The sequence below is a fragment of the Nyctereutes procyonoides genome, unplaced genomic scaffold (genome assembly GCF_905146905.1).
Source record: "Nyctereutes procyonoides isolate TBG_1078 unplaced genomic scaffold, NYPRO_anot_genome, whole genome shotgun sequence".
NCBI lineage: Eukaryota > Metazoa > Chordata > Mammalia > Carnivora > Canidae > Nyctereutes > Nyctereutes procyonoides.
In genome coordinates, this window is record NW_026575020.1 from 35,156,336 (window position 1) to 35,180,885 (window position 24,550).

At 60.1% G+C, this 24,550-nt stretch overlaps 1 protein-coding gene across 1 annotated transcript in view; it reads left to right on the top strand.

The window, feature by feature from the left end:
* FIBCD1 (fibrinogen C domain containing 1) overlaps positions 1-17,658 on the top strand; it is a 33,082-nt gene extending 15,424 nt beyond the window's left edge. Inside the window, exons 5-8 of the mRNA XM_055326702.1 lie at positions 179-315; positions 10,377-10,473; positions 15,190-15,369; positions 15,873-17,658. Coding sequence (XP_055182677.1) covers positions 179-315; positions 10,377-10,473; positions 15,190-15,369; positions 15,873-16,132 — 674 coding nt within the window. The 3' untranslated portion in view covers positions 16,133-17,658. The remainder of the gene's footprint in view (positions 1-178; positions 316-10,376; positions 10,474-15,189; positions 15,370-15,872) is intronic.
* Positions 17,659-24,550: the final 6,892 nt, after the last annotated feature.

Genomic DNA, 24,550 nt, shown 5'->3' on the forward strand with positions numbered 1-24,550 from the left:
CCCAGAGGGTGCTCACTCCCCCAGGGAGAGGCAGAGCCAAGGTCTGCTCCCCAGGCTGGTGCCCTGGAGCTCATGTGACACTGCAAGGTAGACAGACAAATCAGGGAGACCCAGGGCAGAGGGGGATGGGCGGGCACACAGGTGCCAGGCACAGGCTTGACAGCGTTCTCCGTCTTAGGCTCTCCGCCGCGTGACTGTCTGGACGTGCTCCTGAGCGGACAGCAGGAGGATGGCATTTATTCAGTCTTCCCCACGCACTACCCTGCGGGCTTCCAGGTCTACTGTGACATGCGCACAGACGGCGGGGGCTGGACGGTGAGTCTCCCGGGTGGTGTGGCCAGCTCCCTCTTGGCCCTGCAGATGCCTGGGCGACCCAGGAGGGCCCAGGGGGGTGGCACATGTGAGCCGGGGTGCTCTGAGCAGCCGCTCACCCAGCCTTCTGCCCTCAGCCAGGCCCGCTTCTGGCCCCCACCTACCTGCCCCTAATCGCACCCAAGAACTCTACACCCTCAGAAATCTCGCAGGGCAAGCAGAGGCTGTGAGCTGAGCCTTGGGGCCCTCAGGGGAGCAGATGTTAGACCCTGTCCCCTGCCCATGGAGCCACCTCCTGTCCCCTGAGCCTTGAGCCTCTGGGAACACAGCAGTTCCCGGGGGGAACCGGGCAAGTCGGGGATGGGCTGTGATGGAACGCAGCACTGGGAACCTCTTGCTGTTGCAAGCACACGACATGTGTAGATGCTGTCTTTCAAGTTATCCAATATATGACAGGTGTGCAGGATATGAGAGGGGGAATGGGGGGACGCACCTGCAGGGAGCAGAGACCCCAGTGGCTTCTCAGCAAGGATCCACCTTCCTACAGACTTCTGCATGTATGTTCCCTTTACCTGGAACATTGTTCTCGCCTCATCCCCAGTGTGACTTCCTGCACCTTTTGTTCCTGCCTGGGTGGGAAGCAGGAGAGATGAGATGTCCTCACGGCCAGTGGAAGGCCCGGTGGAGTGGCTACAGGTGGCCCTGACATCTCTCCAGAGCTGGGAGTGGTGGGGAGAGGCCCCGGTCCCCTGTACAAGGTACTGGCCACCCAACAATGACCAAGATGTGTGTGACCCCGCCCCTTATTGAGCTCTTTGCCAAGAGGGCATCCACTGGAGTCCAGGGCATGGCCCTGGGGACCCAAAGCAGGGCATGAGGTCAGCTGTTTTCCAGGAGTGCCCTCCTGGGCCCCCAGGTCTCTGTCCTTGGCACTCAGAGCATGAGGAGAGGCCGATAGGATGCCTCCATTTCTCACCAAGGAGCTTGGTGTGAATTTTGGGGTGCAGATGTCCCAGCAGAGGGGAGGGTGAAGCTTCTCTGGGACCCTGGGAGTGCGGCAGCCTGCATCAGCTTCGAAAGGGGTCCGTGCCCCTGCTCAGGGGGCCAGACTGGGGCAGGGGGAGGCCCGACTGAGGCAGGTGGGCCAGAGTGGGGGGCAAGGTGAGCGCATCCAGAGGGCTGAGCTGGTGTGAGAGCAGCTGTGAATCCCCGAAGACCCCGGGACAGACAAACCTCCAAATGTCTTTTCAAGCTCCAGAGGAGAGCATTTAACTGTACTGGATCCGCATCTGGGGACTAAAAGCTCTTTTGTTTTCCTAACTCAGAACATCTGAGTTATAGCATTCGCCTCTGGGAACCCCTCGGCAAGCAGAGCAGCGCCAGCGTAGCAGTCAAAACCCAGAAATCAGAGTTAAGGGTTAGGACAGACTTAATGAAAGACCAAGGCGCCAGCCCGGGCTCTGCATCTTCCACTCAGGGGGACTTGGAGCCAGTCTCCCGGGAAGTCAATCAGGATTTGAGCCGGGCGGCGGGTAATACCCAGGGCCTGGGCTTCAAGGGCCATTACGGGGGAGTCGAGGAGGAACGCCAGATCCCACACCCCTGCCCGCCTACAGCCCTCCTGCTCAGATACCTGGATCAGGGGTCTGGGAGGAAGGCCGCTCTCGGCTGAGAAGTGTTTGCGAGGCCGATAAATGTTAATATCCATTTGGACTTCCGTCAAAAGCAATCTTTTCCCAGATACCTCTGGGCATCTGTCAGGATCACCTCCCTGCCACACGGAATCTCTCGGAAACTCAATTGTTGTTTGGGAAAGAGCCCACTGCCGCCTCTCTGAACCCTGGTACCATCCATCCTTGTTAGGCTCTGTGTCTGAACTGCCAGGCCTCAAGTGCTGACGCCGGATGGCTCTCCCTGGTGGACGGGGCACCTGGGGTTGGACACTCCAGCCAGAGCTGGCTTCCTGGCGAGACCAGACAGGGCAAGGATGGGGCCCAGCGGCCCTGTCTGCTTACAGGGCACTTTGCAGCTTATATACCATGGCCCTGCCTGGCACCCCTCCAACCCCAGAGGCCGGCAGAGCAGCCTCAAAGAAGGAAGAGATGCATCCAAGGCCACCTAGCAAATGAGCAACCCTCCAGGGGCAGCGCCCAGACTTCCTGAGTCCCAGCCTCATACACGGCTGTGGAGCTGGCTGTCACACGGTGGTCCTCAATTATTCAAACACTGAGTACCAACCATAGGCCAGAGGAGGATCCAACAGCAAGCTCCTGGCCTGGTGGGGAGCTGGCAAATCAGCTGACTTGTGTGAGGGCTGGAGGGCTGGAGGGCATGAGGGAGCCCAGAGGAGAGCCACTAACCTGACCTGGGGCAGCCAGAAGAAGCTTCTGGACCTGGAGATCCAGGCACTGGGGGATGAGGCGAGAACAGTGTTCCAGGCAAAGGGAACACACGTGCAGAGGTCTGCACGGAGGTGGCAGGGCTTGGTCTGGGACCCCAGGGGTTCTGCTCTGCTGGTGTGTGGGGCTTGAGGGGCCAGGAACAAGAGGAGGGAGGTGGGCAGGGGCTGGGTCAAGTGTGGTCGTGCGGGCACATTAGGAGGTGAGCTTTGTCCTGAAGACTGATTGGGCTTCTGCCAACCTCAGGATTTCCCCAGGTGGGGAGTGACCCAGAGACTTGGGGCCAAGGGCACGGCAGCAGTGGAGGAGTAGTTTGGGGAGTGTGAATTCTGTGGGTCCTGAAGAGGCCAGGTAGGGAAGAGGCCACATGTGGCTCCTCGGGTGGGGGAGGCCACAGTGGCAGATGGACACACGCCTGCAACTGGCCTTTTGGCTGATGTGGCCACTGGTGCTGGCTGAACCCAAGCCTTCTCTCCATGCTCACCAAAGCCCACAGCAGCCCAGGCCATGTAGGGTCAGGCCAGTTGTCAAGACCACTCCTGAATTTGACACGTGCACTCACTCCCAGGAAGGAAGGACCACCTTGTGCTGGCCTGTGACTGGGTGAGGGGCCCAGCTTGCCTGCTGTGTCCCTTGGGAGGCCCCTCTGACCACTGGGTCCACCCATCAGGCTCCTCCTTTGTACAGGTGTGAATCCGCGGTTACCTGTCCATGTCATGTCACGTGAGTGACTGCTGGCACTTTTGGCAGTGACACTTCACCTCACTGACCCTCAGGTTTTCATTTGCTAAATGAGGCTAACAGAGCACCATTTATGTGGGGAGAGGGTCAGACTCCTTGGCAGGCTCTTCCTCTGGGGGGGCAGTGGTCAGGGGTCCAGTCTTGGGGATTCCCTGTGGACAGAGGGACCTGGCTCCCTCCTCTGAGCAGAGGCTAGATTTCCTCAATTGGAAGGTGCCACGTGTAGCAAACTGGCTGCTTCCAGCTCACATCCCCGCGGCCGTGTGAGACGGGGAGGTCACATCCCCTCTCGGGGCCCCTTCCTCATCCAGCCACCAGTATGGCTCATGTGTCATATGTGGCCACCTCCTGGGGTCTGGGGAATCGGCTGGCCATGCCCAGAGTCTGGTGTGGGTTTGGGGTGATCAGAAGGAGGGTCCAGCTCGGCATCAACAGACAGGCCCCCATCCCACTTCCCCGCCTGTCTGCAGGTTGAGGCATGGCCTTGCCCCCAACAACATCCACCTGCGACGGTGCTGCCACTGGGCCCGATTGCCAAAGCCTTCCCCTGCCTTTGCATAATTACTACCAGGGTCACCGAAATCAGGTCCAGCTTGGCCTCTCCTGCTGCAGGAACCCGCAATAGGATCGATCCTGCTCTGCACCCCCAATGGGATTCACGGCGCAGCCGCCTGCTCCCCGCGTCACGAGCTGAGTGGCCCAAAGCTCCTTGTGCACGGTGACCACGCTGTGCCAGGCGCTTGCGAGGTCAACGGCTTAGATATGCTGCTAATTGGCTTCGCTGTGAGAGAAAGTGTCCCCCTCCCCACCTGAGCTCCCTGGGCAGGGAGGAAAATCCTTCCCTCACTTGTAAAACATCAAAGGAGCCACCACCAAGCAGAGCCCAGCCTGGCATTGGGATCAGATGCTGGGAGAGATGAAAAGCTTCCTGGGCCACCCCAGCCGGGGACTCTGGACGGCAGGTCTGTGGGTCCCACTGGGGGTATCGGTTCCTCCCCATGTGGGCCAAGGCTTCAGCCAGTCCTTGTAGCAGAGGGACCTGCTGGGACATCAGTGGACCACAGTGTTCCCGCTGCTCTGGGGAGTCCTTGGGGCTGCATGCTCTGATCGATGAGCCGGGTGACAGGTCCTGTGTCCCCTCAACCGATCCGCTCAGAGAAAGGTTGCCTCCATCCAGAGCAGTTTGAATTTTTTAAACTTTTAACATAAAACAGGGTAGTACACGTGGAGGCTGAGCCCAGTTGCTCAGCATTTGATAAATGGCAGGTCTGAGCTGTGTTTGCCAGGAGCCGCCAGGCACCGACTGCCAAGCCCCGGAAGCGTGGCAGGGTGCCAAGCCTGGGGGTACCATTTTTCAGTCAAAAACAAGGAGGAGGCCCCCTTCCTTCTGGGCTTGGCAGCTGGTTGGGAAGGAGAGGGAGGAGATGTTGGTTAGACCTACTATGTGCGTCCGGTTTACTCTTCATTGCGCATTTGCACTGCAATCCTGCAGAGGTGACGGAGGGATGGCTGGTGGCACCTCTTTACAGAGAGGGAAACTGAGTCTTGGGAATGGTCCGTGACTCATCGGAGGCCACACAATCTGTGAGAGGCAGAGCCAAGATTGGAACTCCGTGGCCTTCTGCACCTGTGCCCTTGGCAGGTGCAGGGAGCATGCGGTGGCCCTGCCCAGAGGCGTCCAGGAGGGATTCCAGGAGCCACTGCCTCCCAGGAAAGGGGTCAGAGCCCCCCAGTGGCTGCCTTTGAAGGGCTATATTGCACGTCCAAGTTCTTTGTTCCTTAGAAATAAAAAGCCACCTGTGCCATGGTCCCCCATGTCCTCCCAGAAGCTGCACAACCCACAAGATCCTGCCTGCAAATGATTTCTCCACAGCTTCATCAGACCCCAGGGAAGATCGCAGATGCTCCCTCCTGGAGACCCTCCTAAAGTGTCAGAGACACCCCCTCCCCATATCCAAAGATTTGGACCCACACAGCCCCCATCCCTCAGCCTCTCTGACCACCTGCCAGGACCCTGCTCATTATGCAGATTGGTTGAGCATCTCCTCTCCAGGAAGCCCTCCCAGAACCCAGCCCAGCAGATGACTCCACCTCCTCTGAGGTCACCTTCACAGACTAAGGTGTTAGTAACCATTAGTAACTAACTAATGGTTAGTAACCAGCACCTGTACCATTACCAAATCTTTGTGGGTAGGGGCTGCTATGACCTTCATATTACAGATGAGGAGACAGGCAGAGGGGTGGAAGGAGCGTGCTAGGTTTGGAGCTGCCATGGCCCATGATGCTGGCCTCAGCGTCCACCTCCCCTGGGGCTGTGAGCCTCCTGAGGGCCCGAGTCACCCCGTGAGCCCAGGTATAGCACACAGGGCCTGGAGCAGCAAGCTTTTCATTTCTCAGAAGAGAGAAGCCAAGACTTAGATGGACATGCAGCCTGTCAGTGGAACTTGGTCCCCTGGGTGCCAGCCTGGGGCACTTCCTGGGGCTAGCCCAGCTCAGCCGTGTGGAGGGCCAGGCAGGCTCAGGGGCCTGGAGGAGCAGTGCACACGCCCTCAGCCTTGACCCTGCAGAGGTCGCCCCACCTTGCCACCTTAGCCTGCTCATCTGCCACATGAGAGCACAGAGCCCTTGCTCCCTGCCTGAGGGCATCAGCCGGTGCTGGGGAGACCGCAGAGCCAGGCTCAGGTGCCTAGGACAATGACTCAGGCTCTTAGTACCATGGCAGACAAGGAGTCAGTCAGACAGGGCCCATCCAAGGAAGGGGTCCCAGCAGAGATGGGACCTGTGGAGCACGGCACAGGCCCCTGGAGCCCAGCTGACAAACACTGGGCGATTGGCCACTCTGCTGCCCGCCCCCCTCAGCTTGCCACCGCCCCAAATGCAGCCGCTCCTTCCTTGGGAACCGCCCAGCACCATCTGCAGAACCATGTGGGCCCAGCCCTCCCTTGGCAGAGCCCTTAAGCAGTACTTGGAAGACATGCCGGGCGGCAGGCACTGGCTTTTGAGACTCCGCATCAAGAAAACATGCTCAGTCTGTCTTCCTCTATGCCAGCTGCCCAAGAGGCCAGGCAGCGGCGAGCATTCTGCGTCGGTCACTTTACAGCTGGAACCCAAGGGAGACACCCGAGGAGCCGGACCAATGAAGCTTTTAGCCTCAGAAGTAATTACTTTGTTTCCCTACCTTTCTTTTTCTGCCCTTTTCTTTTTTTCCCCGAGTGGGGATTCGTGTTCTGTTGGGACAGATGGCCGGGAAGTGGATACATCCATCCTTCACTCGCTCCCTCTTCATGTCTTCCTGTCTGGCTGATCCTTGCTCTGTAATTGAAGGCCTTCTGCTTGGTGACATCCATCCATTCAGCGGCCCTGAGGTCCAGCTCCAGCTCAGCCTGGGCCTCTGAGTCAGAGTAAGCACACTCCTGGGAACGGAGAACCGGCAGCCAGTCTGTGGCCTCGAGCACATTTGGAACTTGCAGGCCATGTTGAGCGATAATTGGCTTGAGGGCGAGGCCAGCGTATGGAGGCTGAGATCCCAGCCCGGCCGGGCTCACTCGCAGTCACTCAGTGTGACTCTGGAACGAGGACAGCCAGTGGCAAAGGCCGGCAGCATCCAGAGCAGTGTCACACTACGGCTGTCATCTCTTGGCAGGTGGCAAAATCAGTGCAATGGTTTGTGATCAAAATTGCTTTTTATTTTATTTTTTTAAAAGATTTTATTCATCTGAGATAGATTAGAATAGGGGGAGGGGCAGAGGCAGAGGGAGAAGCAGACGCCCCACTGAGCAGGGAGCCCAATGCGGGACTCGATCCCAGGACCCCGGGATCATGACCTGAGCCGAAGGCAGACGCCTAACTGACTGAGCCACCCAGGCGCCCCCAACATTGCTTTTTAAATCAAATAGAGCAGAATGGACAGAACAGGATAGGACTTATTAGAGCACATCTGTCTCGATAAGGGCAAGTACGGTTCCAGGAAATTTTTGTTTCCGATACAAACACCCATCAGTGAGTACATCGTGATGTGTGCTGCCTGTCCCGGGGTCATGGTCCTAAAGTCTAAAGGCCACTTCTGCAGAGTCTGTCAAGGATGCGTCCGGGCCGTTCAAGGGGTGGATCACAGATTATGATCCCCAGGCTAAAGCGCTCATGGTGCACAATCGCTGTGGCTTCTAAGCTGGTACAGACTCAATCTGTGTCATCAGGCATATCTGCCACACTTGGTGGCTTATAGCGTACTCTCCCAGCTATGTGGAGACAAGGGCTGGGAGGCCCAGGTAGCCCCAGGGAAAGTGCTGTCACCCACTGATGGCGCACCCAGGCTGAGCCCCAGCAGGGTTCCTGCTTGTCACTGGCACCAGGAAATTGGGGCTGAGACGGGTTTTGGAGGTCAGCTATCAGCATAAGAGGCCTCACAGGGGGGATGCCTGGGTGGCTCAGCGGTTGAGCGCTGCTCAAGTCCTCTGTGGAGAATCAAGTCCTACATCAGGCTCCTCGCAGGGAACCTGCTTCTCCCTCTGCATGTGTCTCTCATGAATAAATAAATAAAATATTAAAGAAGAAGAAGAAGAAGCCTGACAGGGGGACAAGGAGGCATGTCCCAGGTCCGCTCAGTGGCAAATGAAAGGGATGTGGACAGTAGGACATTGGCCTTTGGGTGTCCAGCCTGGCCTTCGCATGAGGGAATGAGGGGTGGGTCCCCCCTCGTGGACCGCCCACTCTATGCTCACTGCCACCTGACTTGTGACCAGGGTCTTAGCTTCTGCCTGCTGTAAGGGTGAGGGGGGCAGACAATGGGGTTGGGGTTAGGGTTAGGATTCAGTGAATAATAACGTGCTCAGTGAGAGGGACTCAGCCCCCCATCTGCCATGGCCAGCTGTCAACACCAGCCCACCACGGGCACTCTGCCTTCTGTCTCAGTTTCCAGGGTTTATGCCCAGCCTGTGCCCAGAAGCCTGGCACCCCCCCCCATTCTACTTCATACATAGTATTTGACGGGAAAAAATAACAATGATGGTGATAACAGTACCAGCACTCTCCCTGGGGTCCTGGGAGGCAGGCCTGGCTTATCAGTGGTAGAGGATAGATGAGGCCCAGAGGGGAAGGGTGGCATCCCCAGGGCCACCCGGCCTCACTTGTAGCAGGGACCCTGCCCTTCCTCCAGGCCTGCCCCGGGCTCCCTTCCAGAGCTGGCTCTGCTGGGCAGGCCCACTGTCCCTATGTCTTAGGGACTGCCTACCTGGGCGGGGGGCGGGGGGGAACTGTGTCTTTCTGCTCTAAGGGGGATGCTCAGTGGAACATCTGGACAGATGAAGAAGGGTGGGGCTGGATGGCTTAGGGCGGACATGTGTAGGGCCTGAGTCTAGGAGGAAGAGGGAGTGAGTGTTCCTGGGCCGGGGGCAGAGGAGAGGCCCATGTCGCTCCGCAGCGGGCATGCGCACCGGCTGTGTGCTAGGCCCTGAGCACGTTCTCCGCGGACCACCACGGCCCATGGGGGAGGCGCTGCTGTGACCCCCACCAACAGACGGGGAGGCTGAGGCCCAGGCAGATGGGGCGATGGCCAGTGCTCTAAGTGGCAGGGCCCTGGTCCCAACCGTTGCCCCCACCCGGCCCCTGGCTCTCTCCTCCTCCTGCAGAAACAGGCTCCTGCTGCCCGCGGCCTTCTCGAGACTTCTCTGGGGAGTGTCAGAGCTTCTGCCAGGATTAAGCCTTTCAAAGGGCACGTGCTCAGGGTCCCAATCTGGCCATCAATACCGCTGCCCACCGCCTCTCACATCGCTCCGAGCCTGATCGAATTTCCCCAGCCGGTCCCTTCTGAGCACTGCACATGTCAGCGCCGGGCGGGCTGGAGAGCGCAGGGCAAGAAGAGAGGTGTCATCTCCCTGCCACTCCCTGACGTCAGAGCTGCCCAAAGGCTGTGACAGACAGGTCCCCACGGACAGATGCCGAGCTCGCGGCAGATGATGCACCCGGGCAGTTCCAGGCGGATGAAATCAGGCTGCTTAGTAATGAAACCGGCAGCTCACTGGCGCTGCAGCCGCATCTCCACGCCACGTGGCCCAGATGGAGGTGGGAGGGTGGGGGGCGGGGTGCTGCCTCGGCAAATGGGCAAGGAAAAGGCTTGTTACACAGAAAGAGTTGGGAGGGGCGGCAGCCAGGAAGGGGATTGTCAGCGGATCCTGTAAACACTCGCGGCAGCTCTGGCCTGGCTGCGCGGGACTTATTTCAAAGCAATTTAACCGATGGGACTCCTGACTCCCAAGTCGGGAATGTCAGTAAGATGAGGAGCAAGGCAGCTCGGCTGTGCCTTGGTGCCTGAGCCACACCCCTGCGGGCTGGGGACTCCTGTGCCCCCCTCCCCGCCCGCCACCCAGGCCCCCGAGAAGTGGCCGGGGCTCTGGTCCCAGGTGCCTGGGCTTCTCAAGCTTGGGGGGGCGGCGGGAGACTCTGGCAGAATCATTTTGAGACCTGGAGCTCTGGAGGCTGGGCCTGGGCGTGTGTGTGTTCTCGATTCCTGAAAACTCGAGAATGCATTTTTGCCCAGTTTTGTTTTGACCTGGGAAAAGATAATAGGACCCTCTGCCCACCCCTTTTATTTCAGCCTTGGGGAAACTGAGGCCCATGCCAGGTGGGACCAGTCCAGGGTCCCACAGCAAGGCAGCAGAGCTGGGCCTGGAAGCCAGGTTTTCTCCAGCACGGTCACCCTGATTCCTTCCTGGGGGCGACGTTTTGGGGACCTGGGGGCAGTCATTGGGGACCTGGGAGCAGACAGTCGGTCCCATCTCGGGGGCCACCATTAGGCCCTCCAGTCCTCGCTCTGCCCCAGGCCCCTCCCCTCCTCCAGCGGGCCGCTGAAGGGAGTGAGTGGGGCAGGGGACGCACGTCAGGGTGGGGGTCCCGGGGAGGCCGGCACCAGCTCTCCATCCCTTGCAGGTGTTTCAGCGCCGCGAGGACGGCTCCGTGAATTTCTTCCGAGGCTGGGAAGCGTACCGGGATGGCTTCGGCAAGCTCACGGGGGAGCACTGGCTGGGTAAGAGCCATGACCCCACCCCGAGGGTGGGTGATCAGGGTCTCCTGGGCCCCCACACACCTGAGCCAGCTCCCAGGTGCGAAAGGTGATCCGTGTGTTCAACATGAATGAGGTCAAGGAGCCGGAAGCCAAAGGAAGCGCCGGCATTGTGAGTGGGTCCCTTGGAGGGGTCGTACTTCTCCCGTTGGGACGCCCTGGGACCTGGTCACCACCCTGAGTCTATTGAGTTGGGGGCAGGGACAGGGCTCAGTTTCAGGCACAGAGATGTCCAGGACAGCCCCAAATCACCCTGCTCTCAGGGGTCAGCAAATGCCTGCTGTGTGCTTGGGGTGTATGGGGCCTAACTCCCAAAAGAGAGGCTGCAGTTCCTAAGGCCCCGTGGCACACTCCACATTTCCCACGGCTGGCGCACGGTCTGCGTGGTCCTCGGCAAAGGCTCCGAAAGCTAATCAGCACGTGACTGTTACTATTTGTCTTGAAATTCATTTGGTATTTTAAAATTTGAATATCTTACCTAATTTCATTCTGAAGTATAACGTCCATAAAAACCATAGGTCTGAGGTCCTATATATATATATATATATTTGGAAGGGAGTTGGGACTTGGGGTGAGGTTTGGGTTTTTGAACAGGTAGAGATGATTTACCATTTCATTTTTTTTTAAAGATTTTATTTATTTTTTCATGAGAAACACACACACAGAGAGAGAGAGAGAGGCAGAGGGAGAAGCAGGCTCCATGCAGGGTGCCCGACATGGGACTCGATCCCGGGTCTCTAGGATCACTCCCCAGGCTGAAGGCAGTGCCAAACCACTAGGGCACCGGGGCTGCCCTCATTTTTTTTTTGAAGATTTTATTTATTTATTCATGTTAGACACAGAGAGCAAGAGAGAGGCAGAGACACAGGAGGAGGGAGAAGCAGGCTCCATGCAGGGAGCCCGACGCGGGGCTCGATCCCAGGTCTCCAGGAGCATGCCCTGGGCCGAAGGCAGGCACTAAACCACTGAGCCACCCAGGGATCCCCTGATTCACTGTTTCAAAGTGCACCATTCTGGGGGGCTTTTGTATATTCCCAGAGTTGCACAACCCTCACCCCCACCTAATTCTAGAACATTTTCTGCACCCCAAAAGAAGCCCTGTGCCCCCATTAGCAGTCACCCCCTTTTATATTTTTAACTCATTAAAACTGGGGCAGGGCTGGCCCAGTCAGAGGGGCGTGCCACTCTTGATCTCAGGGCTGTGAGTTCAAGCCCCACATTGGGTATAGAGATGACTTAAGTAAGTACACTTTAAAAAATAAAACAAAACCACAGCACTGGGCTGACACGCCATGTTTGAATGGCCTCGCACACCCCGCAGCACACCTGCTGTGCTTTGGCTTCCCTGGGCCTGGGTATCTGGGAACACACCCCCACCCCCCATCCCCGGAGAGCAAGGGGCAGGAGAGAGAAGAGGTGAGGCATGTGGCTGGTGGGGAGCACTGATCAGAGAGCTGGGCTCCACGTGGGGGTCAGGACGGTTCCAGCCTGTAGGCCTATAGGAAGTTTTAGGGGAAGAGAAGTTCAGTCTCAAAGGTGGAACCTGTACGTGCCCACTGGCCACAAGCGCAGAGGCACCTGGGAGGCCATCTTCGCTCTCACTTGCCTAATGTCTGTCTCCCTTCCTGACCCTGTGATCCACGAGGGCAGGACCCCTCTGTCCTGGCCTCTGCTGTGTGTCCTGTGTCCCTGTTATTGGGCAGGGCCTGGCTGCAGGAAGGGCCAGGCACCCCAGTGTGGGCTTTATTACCAGTCCACTTACTGCGCACCTGCTATATACCTGGCCTATGTCATGGACTTCGGCCCTGACGCCTCACACCCACCCTGAAAGGGTGGCACTGCTATTGTCCTGTCCTCTTATGGGCGAGGAAATGAGGCCCAGAGTGAGCAGGGTGTGGGTGTTTGGGGTGGAGGGAGCCTGGGCAGGATTCACAAGCTTTTTTTTGATTCACAAGCTTTAAACCATGACCTGAACTGAGTGAGTGCGAGCAGCGGCAGGATAGGGGCTGGGAGAAGGGAGCTCCTAGGAGGGAAGACCGCACACCCCACCCACCCACCCGCCTCACCACACCCCCGTGCGTGTGTCAGGCTAGGGAGGGGGCTGGCAGGTGGGGGCCCTGTTTCTGCATCACCACCCACCCCCTTGCAGCAGTCTTGGTGACTCTGCCACTCACGGCATCTTAATTGAAATCTATCAGCAGCCACGGAAGGTGCGGGAGGATGCATTTAAGTGGGGCCTTGATTAGCTCCTGGCAGACAGGGAGCCCTGAGGAGAATGTCAACTCAGCCCTCCACGCCCTGGCCATTCCCTCCCTTTGCTTTTCCACACTCCCCTGTCACCTTCTCACCCAGTGTTTGATCTTTTCCTATTGAGTTATGGGAGCTCTTTATATATTAAGGTTATTGATTCTTTGTCAGATACACATGATATGTATTTACTCCTGGTCATTTGTCTCAGCCTCTTTTATTATTATTATTATTATTATTATTATTATTATTACTTTCTTCCTAGATATTTTAAATTTTTATGAAGCCAGTTCTTGCCAAGTCTTTTCCTTTGTATCCTCTGGGTTTTAGGCCCTGCTTTCCCCTCCCAGTTTTACAAAGCCATCTCCTATTTTTTTTCTTTGAATGTTTTTTCAGTGTTTGTATGAGATTTGGGAGTTTGTTGGGGGTGATGGTATGAGGTTTGGGGTCTAAGTATTTTTCTCCTCCATCTTAACCCACTGGCTCCTTCTTCCTCCAACTCTAGTGGTGATGAGGTCCCATCTCGGCTCACCCTCCAGGGGCCCAGCAAAGTGCGGCGTGGGGGTTGCGAGTGTCCTGGCAGATGAGCGGGCGCTGGAGAGACGCAGGGGGTGGAGAGAGAGGGAGAGCGAGGGAGGGAAGTGACATTTGTGGGAAGAAGGGTGAAGATGGCAGAGGCCTCCCAGCGCCCCCACCCTGCCCCTCCTCCAGGACACCCTGCCCAGGGGCCCCTCGTGGGTATGGGGATGGCGCACCGGGAGCAGAGCAAACAGTGGGCCTTTGTGCACAGCAACCACTCAGTGGGGGAGAGGAATCTGGAATCATCCAGCATCCCTGCCAGGCTGGAGTCCCTCCTGCCCTATCCCTGGATTGGAATACTTGTCCTGGACTAGAGCTGAGCAAGAGCAAGGAGTCCAGGCAGGTGTGCCCGGGTTCAAATCCCAGCTGTGCCACTTCCCAGCCGTGTGCCCTAGGCGCATCCCTTGACCTCCCTGTGCCTGGTTCTCGGCACCCATAGCGTAGGGATGATGTAGCCCCTGCCTCGTGGGTCACGCAGCAGCAGCAAACTCCTGGGTGATGCGTGCCGTGGGCAGTGCCGCTCCAGGAGCTTTCATTAAATTGGACTCATTCTGATTCCACCGGATTCATTAAGCTTGGAACAGGGGCTGGATTGTAAGGGCCACCCAGCTGGTGGCGGTTGTCATCGTTGTCTGATGCCAGCCCTTGACTGTGTGGGAGGCCCTCAGGTGTGGGGAGGGCAAGTGGGGGTGCAGGCTGGGGCCCCCAGAGGGGCAGCTCAGCACAGGAACGAGTAGAGGGAGGCAGGGGGATGAAAGCCTTCTGCTCAGAGCCGGGTCCTGGTGGGGCCTGGGGGAGCAGGATGAGGGTGGGGGCCCAGGGAGATGCAGGGGGTCCGCAGTGGGTGTGCCGGGGGCACCGCTGTTACTCTTCTTGCAGCTGCTCCTCCTAGGCACTGGTGCTGGACCACAGGCCTGGGGTCCCCCTCTGGCCCCCACGGGGAAGGGCTGAACAGGCCCCTCGCCCCCTTAGCCTGAACGCCCTGACCCTCCTGCGGGGCGTTCGCAGCTCAGGAAGGAGAGGCTGATGAAAATGTCACTCGATGCTGATAACTTATAATTTTAATTAAATGCCCTCCTAATCAAGAAGTAATCAAACTGGCAGGGAAGCACCTTGGGTGTGAGTGTGTGAGGGCGGGCGGGCAACGATGGGGTGCACGGGCAGGTGCGGGGCTGGGCCCCGGAGACAGCAGAAGCCTCAGACCCCACCTTCCACTGCTCACCCACCCCGCCAGCATGTGCCGAGCACCTGTCGTGTACTGAGCCCCACACAGATGCTCCATCCAGTCATGTTGCTCTCAGCGACCTTCCCTGGGGTGGGGGGAGCAGCCCGGGTGCAGAATGAGAAACTCCAAGAGGGGGAGCCCCTGGGTAGGCAGAGGTCCTCAGCCCCGACAGGAGACCAGGTGGCCTTCCTAAGGCCTGAAAATAGAACCCAACATAACCCGGAGGAGTAGGGAAAAGTGTCCCAGGCAGAGGGAACAGCATGTGCAAAGGCTCAGAGGCCAGGTTCAGGGACGTGTGTACAGGGACCGGCCCCCTTCTGGCCGGAGCCCCGAGTGGAAGAGAGGTTAGGGGTGCTGTCACCCCCGACCCAGATATTCCAGGCTCCTTCTGCCTCCTGCAGCCTCTCCACTAACCTTCTGCGCAAACATTTGGTAAAACATGACCTGACCTGAGAAACCGTCCGTCCTCGGTTTCCTTGTTGAACACAGGCTGGCAGGAGGAGGGCTGCGGCCCGGGGCAGACTGTCCTGTCGCCAACCACGTGAGCTTGGCCCTCGGGTCCCCTCACTTCCCTCTTGTCAGGGGGTCACTTCGTAAGTCCCCCCCAGCCACTCTCTCCCCCGCCCCAGGGCTCAGGAGGCTCCACGCCCTGACCACGCAGGCCACCTACGAACTCCACGTTGACCTGGAAGACTTCGACAACAGCACGGCCTACGCCCGCTACGGAAGCTTTGGCGTGGGCTTGTTCTCCGTGGACCCGGAGGAGGACGGGTACCCGCTCACCGTGGCTGACTACTCGGGCACTGCAGGTAGGGGGACAGAAGGGCGGGGGGGGGGCACCCGCCTGCCTCCCCACCCGGAAGGACAGAGGCACCCCCAGACTGGCGTGTCTCAAGTCCCATCTGGCCCTCATCCCAGCAGCACGAAGCAGCGGGGCCCAAGTTGGTCACCCATTTTGCAGATGAGCAAAGTGAGCCCTGAGCCAGGAATCGGGACACCTGCTGGACCTCTAAAGTGTGGTGGCTGCGCCCCTCTGGGCTGTGTTCCTCTCTTACCTGGAGGCCCGACAGGGAAAGGGAGTGTGTGAAAGAGGTGGCAGGAGGGGCGGAGACAGCCAGGACCAGGGACAGCCTGGGGACCCCCAAGGTGGCGCCCTGGGGGAGCATGTCACCCATGCAGACCCCAGGGGCACGTTGGGGCAGATGTGCACGCACAGCACGTGTGTATGTGGGGGGCATCATGTCTATGTGTGCACACGTGTGCCAGGGCCGTCCCCGTGCCTACACCTGTGTGTGTGCACGCGCCTGCGCAGGGGACTCCCTCCTGAAGCACAGCGGCATGAAGTTCACCACCAGGGACCGTGACAGCGACCACTCGGAGAACAACTGCGCCGCCTTCTACCGCGGGGCCTGGTGGTACCGCAACTGCCACACGTCCAACCTCAACGGGCAGTACCTGCGCGGCGCGCACGCCTCCTACGCCGACGGCATTGAGTGGTCCTCCTGGACTGGCTGGCAGTACTCGCTCAAGTTCTCGGAGATGAAGATCCGGCCGGTCCGTGGGGACCGCTAGATGGGCGTGCCACCGCCCACCGCCCGTCCCCCTCCCTCGTCCCCCCCTGCCGCCCCGCTGCACCTGCATCTCCCCCCATGCCCACCTGCCCTGGCATCGGGGTGGGCTGCACGTCCGTCCCCTCTGCGCTGTCCCCACCCTCCACTTCCCCTCTGCTGAGGTGGGGCAGGGTGCACTTGGCAACCCCACGTTTACCTGCTGGGACCTGGGCTCCTGGGCTAAATGTCTTGCCTTCCCCTGGTCAGCGGTCCGCCAGGCACCCTGGCAGCCCCTCAACTTTGCCAGTACCAACACCTGGCGCTTTGGGGGTGCAGAGTAGGGGCAGGCAGCACCCCTGCAGCCCCTGTAGCAGACAGAGGCAGTGTTCGGATCTTTCGGAGTCAGGTCCGAGGCCAGCCTCCTCTGGCCCTCCTGGCCGCCCCCCTTCTCTCCCCTCAGGACCGTGGGGAGTGGTGGTGCGGAGGGCTGCCCTACCCTACCGTTCCCCCAGGCCAGGCTGGGGCGCAGCAGCCTGTGGGACTCCTAGCCCAAGGGGGCCTGGGCCGTTCCCTGGGGCTTCCCCCCCGCCCCCTCTGTCCACCCCTGTGCTCCTGCAGGCCTGGGAGGTCCTCAGTCCCCTTGGCTGCTGCTCCCAGCCTCCTGCCTTCCTAAGGCAGCCGGAGTGCCCCCCACCCTGTCCGCTTCCCTGTGGGAGGCTGGGGCCCATCCTACACCCTCTGGGCCTGGCCAGTGAGGACCTCTCTATTTTCTGGGCCGTCATGGGTCTTGTACCACCACCACCACCCCCACTGACCCCAGTTCCAGGGACTCCAGGGTCCTAGAGCCTCCTGCCAGCAGGCCTACAGGGTGGAGGCTGGACGTGAGGGTCCTGAGGCCTCAGTGGGAGGCCGCCTCCTGCTGGTGATTGTGGGTGCTGCCACCTCGGGTCAGGGGACAGGGACAGACTCCGTGGGGACCGAGGCACCACCAGACACTGGAAACAACCTTGCACTGAATCCTCCCAGTGTTCTGTCGTTCTCCACCCCCCACCCCTGACAGGAACTGCAGGTTCCCAAGGTCAGCGGCCCTTAACCCTGATGGACGCGCTGGGACCCTGATGTCCTGCGTCAGATCCAAGCCCGGGGCTGTTTTACGAAGTTCCTACCTGCGGGGATTTGCTGGGGCCCTTTGAGAGGCTCCACGAGGCCAGCCTTGGGAGCTGCCCAGGGGCGAGCAGCAGTGATCCCCTCGGGAAGGACGGAGGGCGTGTTTCCCTGCAGGACGCCCAAAGGTGGGTGAGCCAGGCAAACGGGAGTGTGGGGTTCAGCTCTCCCCTCCCCTCCACCAAAGCTGTGCTGCAGTCATCAGTCATCGGGAGCCACAGCCGGCCGGGGCAGCAGGGGGGCTCCCAGTGCCACCGACCCGCAGCATGAGCTGGCCAGTCCCCGCAGCTGCACCTGTCACGGCTTTCCGCAAAGCTTTGCTGCCCTGTCGGCTCTTGAAGCAGAAGCGGCTGGGAATTGGGCAGTGCAGCCCGGGTGACCAGGTCCTGGGGAGCAGCCCAGCGGAGGGGGGGAGGGGGCAATGGGGGGAGATGAGCGCAGGAGGGTTCCTTAGGACGAGAAGGGACGCGCCCCCTTCCCGGCCTCTAGAAGAGGAGGCAGTGCACCTAGCTGCCGGGACCCCCAGCCACAGAGAGCCAGGTGGGACCCCGAGGCCTCGTCCCAGGGAGCCCCCTTCCCCACCAGCCCCAGGCTAGAGCCGGCTTCCCCCGCCAGCCTCCTGTGCCAGCCGCTGTTTGGAAAGTGTCAGGCGTTTTCTGATCTGTCATCAAACAAACTCCTGGTGAGTGTGATGTTAATGGATTCACAGATGTGCATGTGTGTCAGGAAGCTCGGGCGCTCCTGCCAGGGCTTGGCCGTAGAACAGACGCGGCTCAGCTCAGGCCTGGGGGGGAACGGCTGAGGCTCCAAGGCCAGTGTACCCCGCTTCCTAGAGGGCACACCCTGAAGGCCGGTGTGGAGCACAGGGGGCCCTGCGCACCTGCTCTGAGCCAGGAGGGCTGCAGTGGGCAAGGCAGGCCCTGGCCGTGTGAGTGGCTGTCACATGCGTGGGAGTGACCACGGAAAGTGGGACCGTGGAAAGAAGAGGATGCTAGAGCAGGTGGCAAGAAGCAGCTCTAGCAAGACCTGAGGGGTGGCGGGTGGGTGCAAATGTCAGTCAGGACCCATGCTCACTGCACCCGAACTCTGTCTGGAGGGGTCTGTGTGGATGGTTTAACAGCAGGCGCCTGCCACCCCACTGTCACCTGTGACCTGACCCGATCTCCTTCCCTTTTCTTCTCTGATGAGGAGTGCCAGCCAAGCAGAAGGCGGGGTCTCTACACGGGGACCTTGGCCAGTGCATGTGGCCCCACAAGCTTCTGAGGGTTCCTTTCCACCAGCACTGGTGGGTGATGCGGAGCCAGCCAGTGGCCTCACTCACCCCGCGCCCCCCCCCCCCAGACTTTGGACACGCCTCAGAGTTAACCCGGGGGCCACCTGGTGGGTCACCTGAGCTCGCTGCGCCCAGAGGACGGACGGTTCCTGGGCTTCCACCCTGATGGCCTCGGCACGGTCCGCAGGAGAGACTGTGTGTGAGCAGTTCCCAAATTGCATCGCCCCCCACCGTAGCCGCACGTAAATCCATTTGATAACGTGTGTCTTGGGGCAGAAGCAACATCGCAGGCCGGCCTCTTCCTTGTCCCCTGCTCCCACCGTCAGCCACCCTCGCGCATGCGGGCCTCTGGCTGGGGCCGGAACTGCCAGGACACCGGGAGGGGAGGGGCTGTGTCTGCCAACGTGGGGGGCCGGGCTGGAGGTCCCCAGCTAGGCCAGGGGTCAGCCACGGATCTCTGTCCCGTGCAGCTGGAGGAGCACCATGCCCGCAGGAGATGTCCTCACCTAGAACAAGGGCACTAGGCTCTGGTCCAAGTGGCTGGGGCCTCAGTTTCTTCACCTGCTTGCAGGGAGAGAGCTGTCCCCAGGCCCTGAGCGGGCCCGGCCGCCAGCAGGACTCAGCAAACCCTGACGGCTGAGGTTGGCCGTGGTGGGACCGCGTGGAGATGGAGTGGGGGGGGGTTGGTGCCCGGCTGTGCCAACAGGCATGCACACGAGGCTGGCTGCGTGTGTGCGGGGTCACTGCCCGTGGATGGAGCACGGGATGGGACAGAAGCTGGGTGGGGCTGTGCACAGTGGGTGTCGTGTGTGTTCCTGTGTCTAATAAAGTCTCGTGACCTGCTGGGGCCTCTGCCTCTAACCTCGGTGTCCCACATCCTGCCACCAGGTGTTCCAAGACGGACTCCTGCACGATTTCCCCAACTTCCTCACCGTTCAGGTCTTTATTTCTCCTGAAGGCACGTTTCCCGGAGAACTGTGCCCCCCAGAGGCTGCACCAGATCCTGCAGCAGAACCAGCTGCACACCTGGCCCCAGCTGGCGCAGGGGCAGGTGGAGGTGAGGCCTGCCCTGCCTGCACCCGGTGGGGGAGACCTGTGCTTCCCCCCAGGGTCCCCAGAGGGCCCTGCGGGTCTCTCTTCAGGCTGCAGTCCCGAGGAGCTGAGACTTTATTAAAAACAACAGTCCCCAATGGCTATTTATTCACAAAACCAACGTGAAGTTTGAGGACAAAACCAACCCCTAAGTTATTTAATGAAATCCAGCATTTATTGGGCGGCCACATCGGACCCGGCATGGGGCCCGTGGAAGGAGGACGCACCAGGGCCCTGCCGTAGGCCCGGGGAGGTGGCTGCAGGGCGTCTGTGTGCCCAGCCACGTGGCAGACGGAGGTCTCTGCCCCGGCGGCCGGGGGCTTCCAGACTGGTCACAGCACGCCACGTCCCACCAGTGTCCCCAGCCCAGAGGCATGCCGTCCTGCCTGCTCCAAAGCTCGCTCTCAGGCCCACAGGAACGTCTGGCAATGCGACTCCTGAGCCCGGCCCTGGGAAGCCACTGAGGTCATCGTGGCCACCATGGGCCACACCTGCCCCGGGTGCGGGCCCTGCCCCACTTGGCTCCCTCCTGCGGCCACCAGGCCTTCCACACAGGGCGTCCCTGGCAGGAAGCCACTCTGCCTCAGCTCGTTGGGCCAACTGGAAAGAGTCTGTGGACTCAGTCGTGTAGGTTTCGACAGCTGATGGGGGGCTTGCATTTCAGCCACAAACCGCGCATACCACAGCCCAGGAAGAGGCCGCCCACAGCGGAGGGGCTCGGGCAGCACTGCCAGGGCTCTGATGGTATGTGCGTACGCAGAGGGCTCCGTCTGGGCTCTCCTGAGCACCAGGAGCGGCCAACACGGATTGAGTTGGTGCCATACCAGACCCACCTTTCGCCCAGTAGCTCCCAACCCCTGCCATGATGTGAGCACCCCTGCTGTCCGAGGCTGGGGGGAGAAACCGAGGCTCAGAAAGTGACTGCCCCAAGGCCACTGGGGCATGGCTGAGCACTGGGGGAGCCCAGTTCTGCGTACTTGCATATGCCTGCAAGGTGGTTGGGAAGAAGTCCAAGAGCCCCACCGGGAGCCTGGGCTTAACACAGCCAGCAGGTGCCACCCTTGCAAAGCCACAGCCCCGTGCAGAGCAGCGAGGGCAGGGGTGAGTCGAGGAGCTCAGGCTGCCGGTCTGCTTGGACATCCCAGGACCAATGTCTTGGGGCCGTTTCCCAGGGAACCTCACTCAGTGTGAGAAGGCTGGACCCCCCTGGAGGCCCTTCCCCGTTCACCCTGACCCTGCTGTGGGGAGCTGAGCCTGAATGGACCCTCCTGCTCTCCGACCCGCACAGCTGGAGCCATCCCTGACCTTCCCACAGCCTGGAGCCGGCCCATCCGCAGCTCTGAGCACCCAGAGGTATCACCTCTCCCACTTCTCGTTCCCTAGAGGGAGCCCAGGAAGTACACTTACAAACACTCTTTTGGAGGCGCCTGGGTGGCTTGGTTGAACATCTGACTCGGTTTCAGCTCAGGTCGTGACCTCAGAGTGTAGAATTCTACACCCGTGCTGGGGGCAGAATCTGCTTGAGATTCACCCTCTCCCACTGCTCCTCCCCCTGCGCACATGCTCTCTCTAAATAACTTTTTTAAAAATAACAAGAATCTTTTGGGTCAGCTGCTCTGGGGCGTCCTGCTGGGGGCCCAGGAGTTGGGAAGGATGGTACCAAATCCAACAGCAGACTTGACCCCGGGCACTCTGACCTGGGGACAGGGGGCTCGGGGCTGGGGAATCTGTGGGCTACTCACCCCCAGGCCTGCCCCCACCCCAAGCGCAAGCCCCAACACTCTGGACTGTCGGTGGCCTCTTCTCAGAGCCGTAGGTGCCAGTTCTGAGCAGGACCTGGATCAGTGGTGATTCTCACAGAGGAAGCTTTTCTAGGAGCTCAGTGTGTTGAACAGCCAAGGGGAGCTTTCCTCCAGCAGGATGGGGTGGCCTTTGGGGTTGGACCTCTGCCCTCTCTACTCTCCACGGCTGTCCCTGAGAAATTTCACAGAGCTCAGTTCAGGCACCAGAACCTTCCATCTGACACCCAGGGACCTGAGGCCTAGAGAGGGCAGGTCATCTGGCCCGAGGCCTCACAGTATGAGTGGCCCACTGCAGGCCGCACAGCATCATTGACCAGCACCAGTGTCACCAGCGTCACCAGCACTAACTAGGGCAATAACATGACCCTGCACCTCCCCTGTCACACGCACACACACCCCAGCCCCTCAGTGCAGCCCCTACCTGATGGATAAAGCTGGCCCTGCACCTGCTCTGGTTGGCGCATGGGTGCTCCCTCTCCCCACTCCCGCCCAGGGAGAGGCCCAAAGTCAATCCACACTGCCGTTTCTTGACCCTGTTCTCTCCAGACAAGACTAAGGGGAGCCAAGGTTTCCTGCACAGATGGGGCTGGACAGGGTGCAGGGTGGGGGCTGGGCCTGTCCTGCACAGCCAAGTGCTCTGAGCCTCAGTCTCCACCCTCCCCCTGCAGGGGGTATGTGTTCTAGCCCCTTTCTCAGGTCTACGGGGGCGAGGAAGTGCCCATGAGGCCACTTCTATTCCTGTGTGATGGTGGGGTGATTCTCCACACCCCCAGCACCTACCTGACAGGTGGGCAAGGGCCCCGGAGACTGGGGCAATGCCTCTGTGCTTCATCCCCAGCCTCACCTGAGCGGTTCCCCCTGAATGGCAACGGGCAGCTGCAGCCTCACCAGGCACCTGCTCCCCTCACTGCCCAGCTCACTGTCGGTGGAGGGAAAATCTAGGCCGAGCAAGAAGTAGTGGCCAGGGACCTGTCCAGGCTGGTGTCCAACAGATGCTCCTCAGATACAGAGCAGCGGGATGGGAGCACAGCAGAGGCAGGTGAAGGGGCTCCTGGGGCTGCAGGCTGGACCAGCCCAAGCGCTGGCACCCACATAGACGCCTCCCCCCATGCCGGGCACCTGCCTCGCACCTTGGCCAGTGTTGGGAGAGTACTGTGCAGTGCACTCTGCCCACCTGGGAACCTCACCCTGGTTTAGCCATGCAGACCTCATACCTGGAGCAGCCCCCAGTGTCGCCCTGTGATCACGGGGCAGGCAGAGTGAACCACCACGGGGTGAGCTCCCTGAGAGGTGCGCAAGGTGCCCAGCCAGTGGCCATGCCTGGACCAGAGGGGATCGTGTGGAACAGGTGGGCCCACAGCACTGCCCCTCCAGTTCCATACTCCACTGTGGGAACGAAGTACGGGTGACAGCACGTGATGCTCCCCAAGCCCACCGGTGAGCTCTCCTGGGGAGAAAGCCCCTGGGAGTGATGACTGCTGGTGTCCTCCTCTGTGGGTGCCAGCTGTGAGAAGAGCTGGAGCTGTGACCATGACAGCCCTCCCCCTGCCCTTGGCAGGTCCCACATGGGGCCAACAGCCTCCTCTTCGGGATCCGTCGCTGTGAGCCCTCTCAGCTGAGGTCCAGAAAGCGAGGCACTGTCAGCCACCCAGGGGAGCATCAGCGAGTTTGGAAAACATTTGTCCTTCCTTTCCCAAATGGGCATCAGGCACCGAGGCCAGCACTGGGGTTATGGTGGCGGGAACCTCAAGCTTCCCTTCTAAGGAACACGTCGACCGTGGTCCAGGGGACACAGCTGGAGAGGGGCTGGGCCAGGCAGTGGGCTCCGAACCCCTGCCACAGGCCCTGTCGTGGTTGGCAGCCCTCCTGCTGTCCCGCTCAGGCCCTCGAGAGGCTTGGGAACTGGCGAGCCACGAACCATGGCACCTGGCCTACTTGCTGCCTAACCAGAGGGAGGGAGGGAAGGAGGGAGGGAGAGGCAATTGTTGGCCTCACAGGTCTGACTTCCTGCACCCACAGGAACAGCTGAGCTGGTGGGATGTGGCGGGGGTGGGGGTGGGTGGGAGGGGAGGAGGTGGGGACACCTTCCCCCACTTCTCCGAAGTGTAAGGCAGACCCGACAAAGGTGGGACCGCTAGGATCAAGGGTGGGTGTGCCCTCCACGCCTCTTCCAAGGGGCCTGAGGGTCTGTGCCCAAGATTTATAGTTAATGATGCCACCCAGTCTCCTCCACCCGAGGCGGGCCTCTGGGCAAAGGGCAGCCCCCTCTGCTCCTCTCATCAGACCACATCCTGTTTGCAGTGGGTCTTTCATCAACGCAGTGATAAAGTCCTTCACCACCAGCGTCCCCAATGGAATCCCAGGGTCAGGAATGTGCAGCAATCAAACCTCAGAGCAGCAAGTTCACGGGGAGGGGGGGAGTGGTATATAAGGCAGGAGAGAAGCCAGGAGCCACACCTCCCAGGCAGAGGCACCCTGCCCAGCAGCCTTCCTGGGGAGCAGACCCGCAGCACAGTGAGTACCACCACTCCATCCCTGGCAGGAGCCCTGCTCACTGGGGCCGGGGGCCAGGTCAGGGGCTGGCTAGGCCCCAGGCGGGTGGAGACCAGCACCTCCTCTTACAGGCCAGATTGGCCACAGCTGGTTCAACAGCTCAGCTCTCCCACTATGTGCCTCCCCTGCCTTGTCCTAAACACGGGGGCCTGAAGCTGTGACTTATGCTGGGGCCCAATTTTTGGTGGTGTGTGTCCCAAGCTTCCACCATGTTTTTGAAGAGGTCCACAACCCCCCAGAAAAGGATAGGAGCCACTTCCTTCTATGCATCAATCCGCCCTTTCTCCAGACGCAGAGGCCATCCCCAAGTGGAGTTGTCTACCAGGTGGAAAGCCCTCCACTCCGCCCAGGCCCCGACGGAGAGGCTTCCCTGACACAGGCCAGACTTGGCTCCAGCCCCGGGGGATGTTATGATGGAAGTTAGGAGGGCTGGATTTGGGTAGAGAGAAGGGCTGCTTTTATCATTTTTTAAAGCCTTCTGGCTGAGTTCACTTTGAAATGTCTTCAAGGGAGCCATTTCTGGAAAGAGCACTGGGGAGCCCATGCTTCTTCTCCA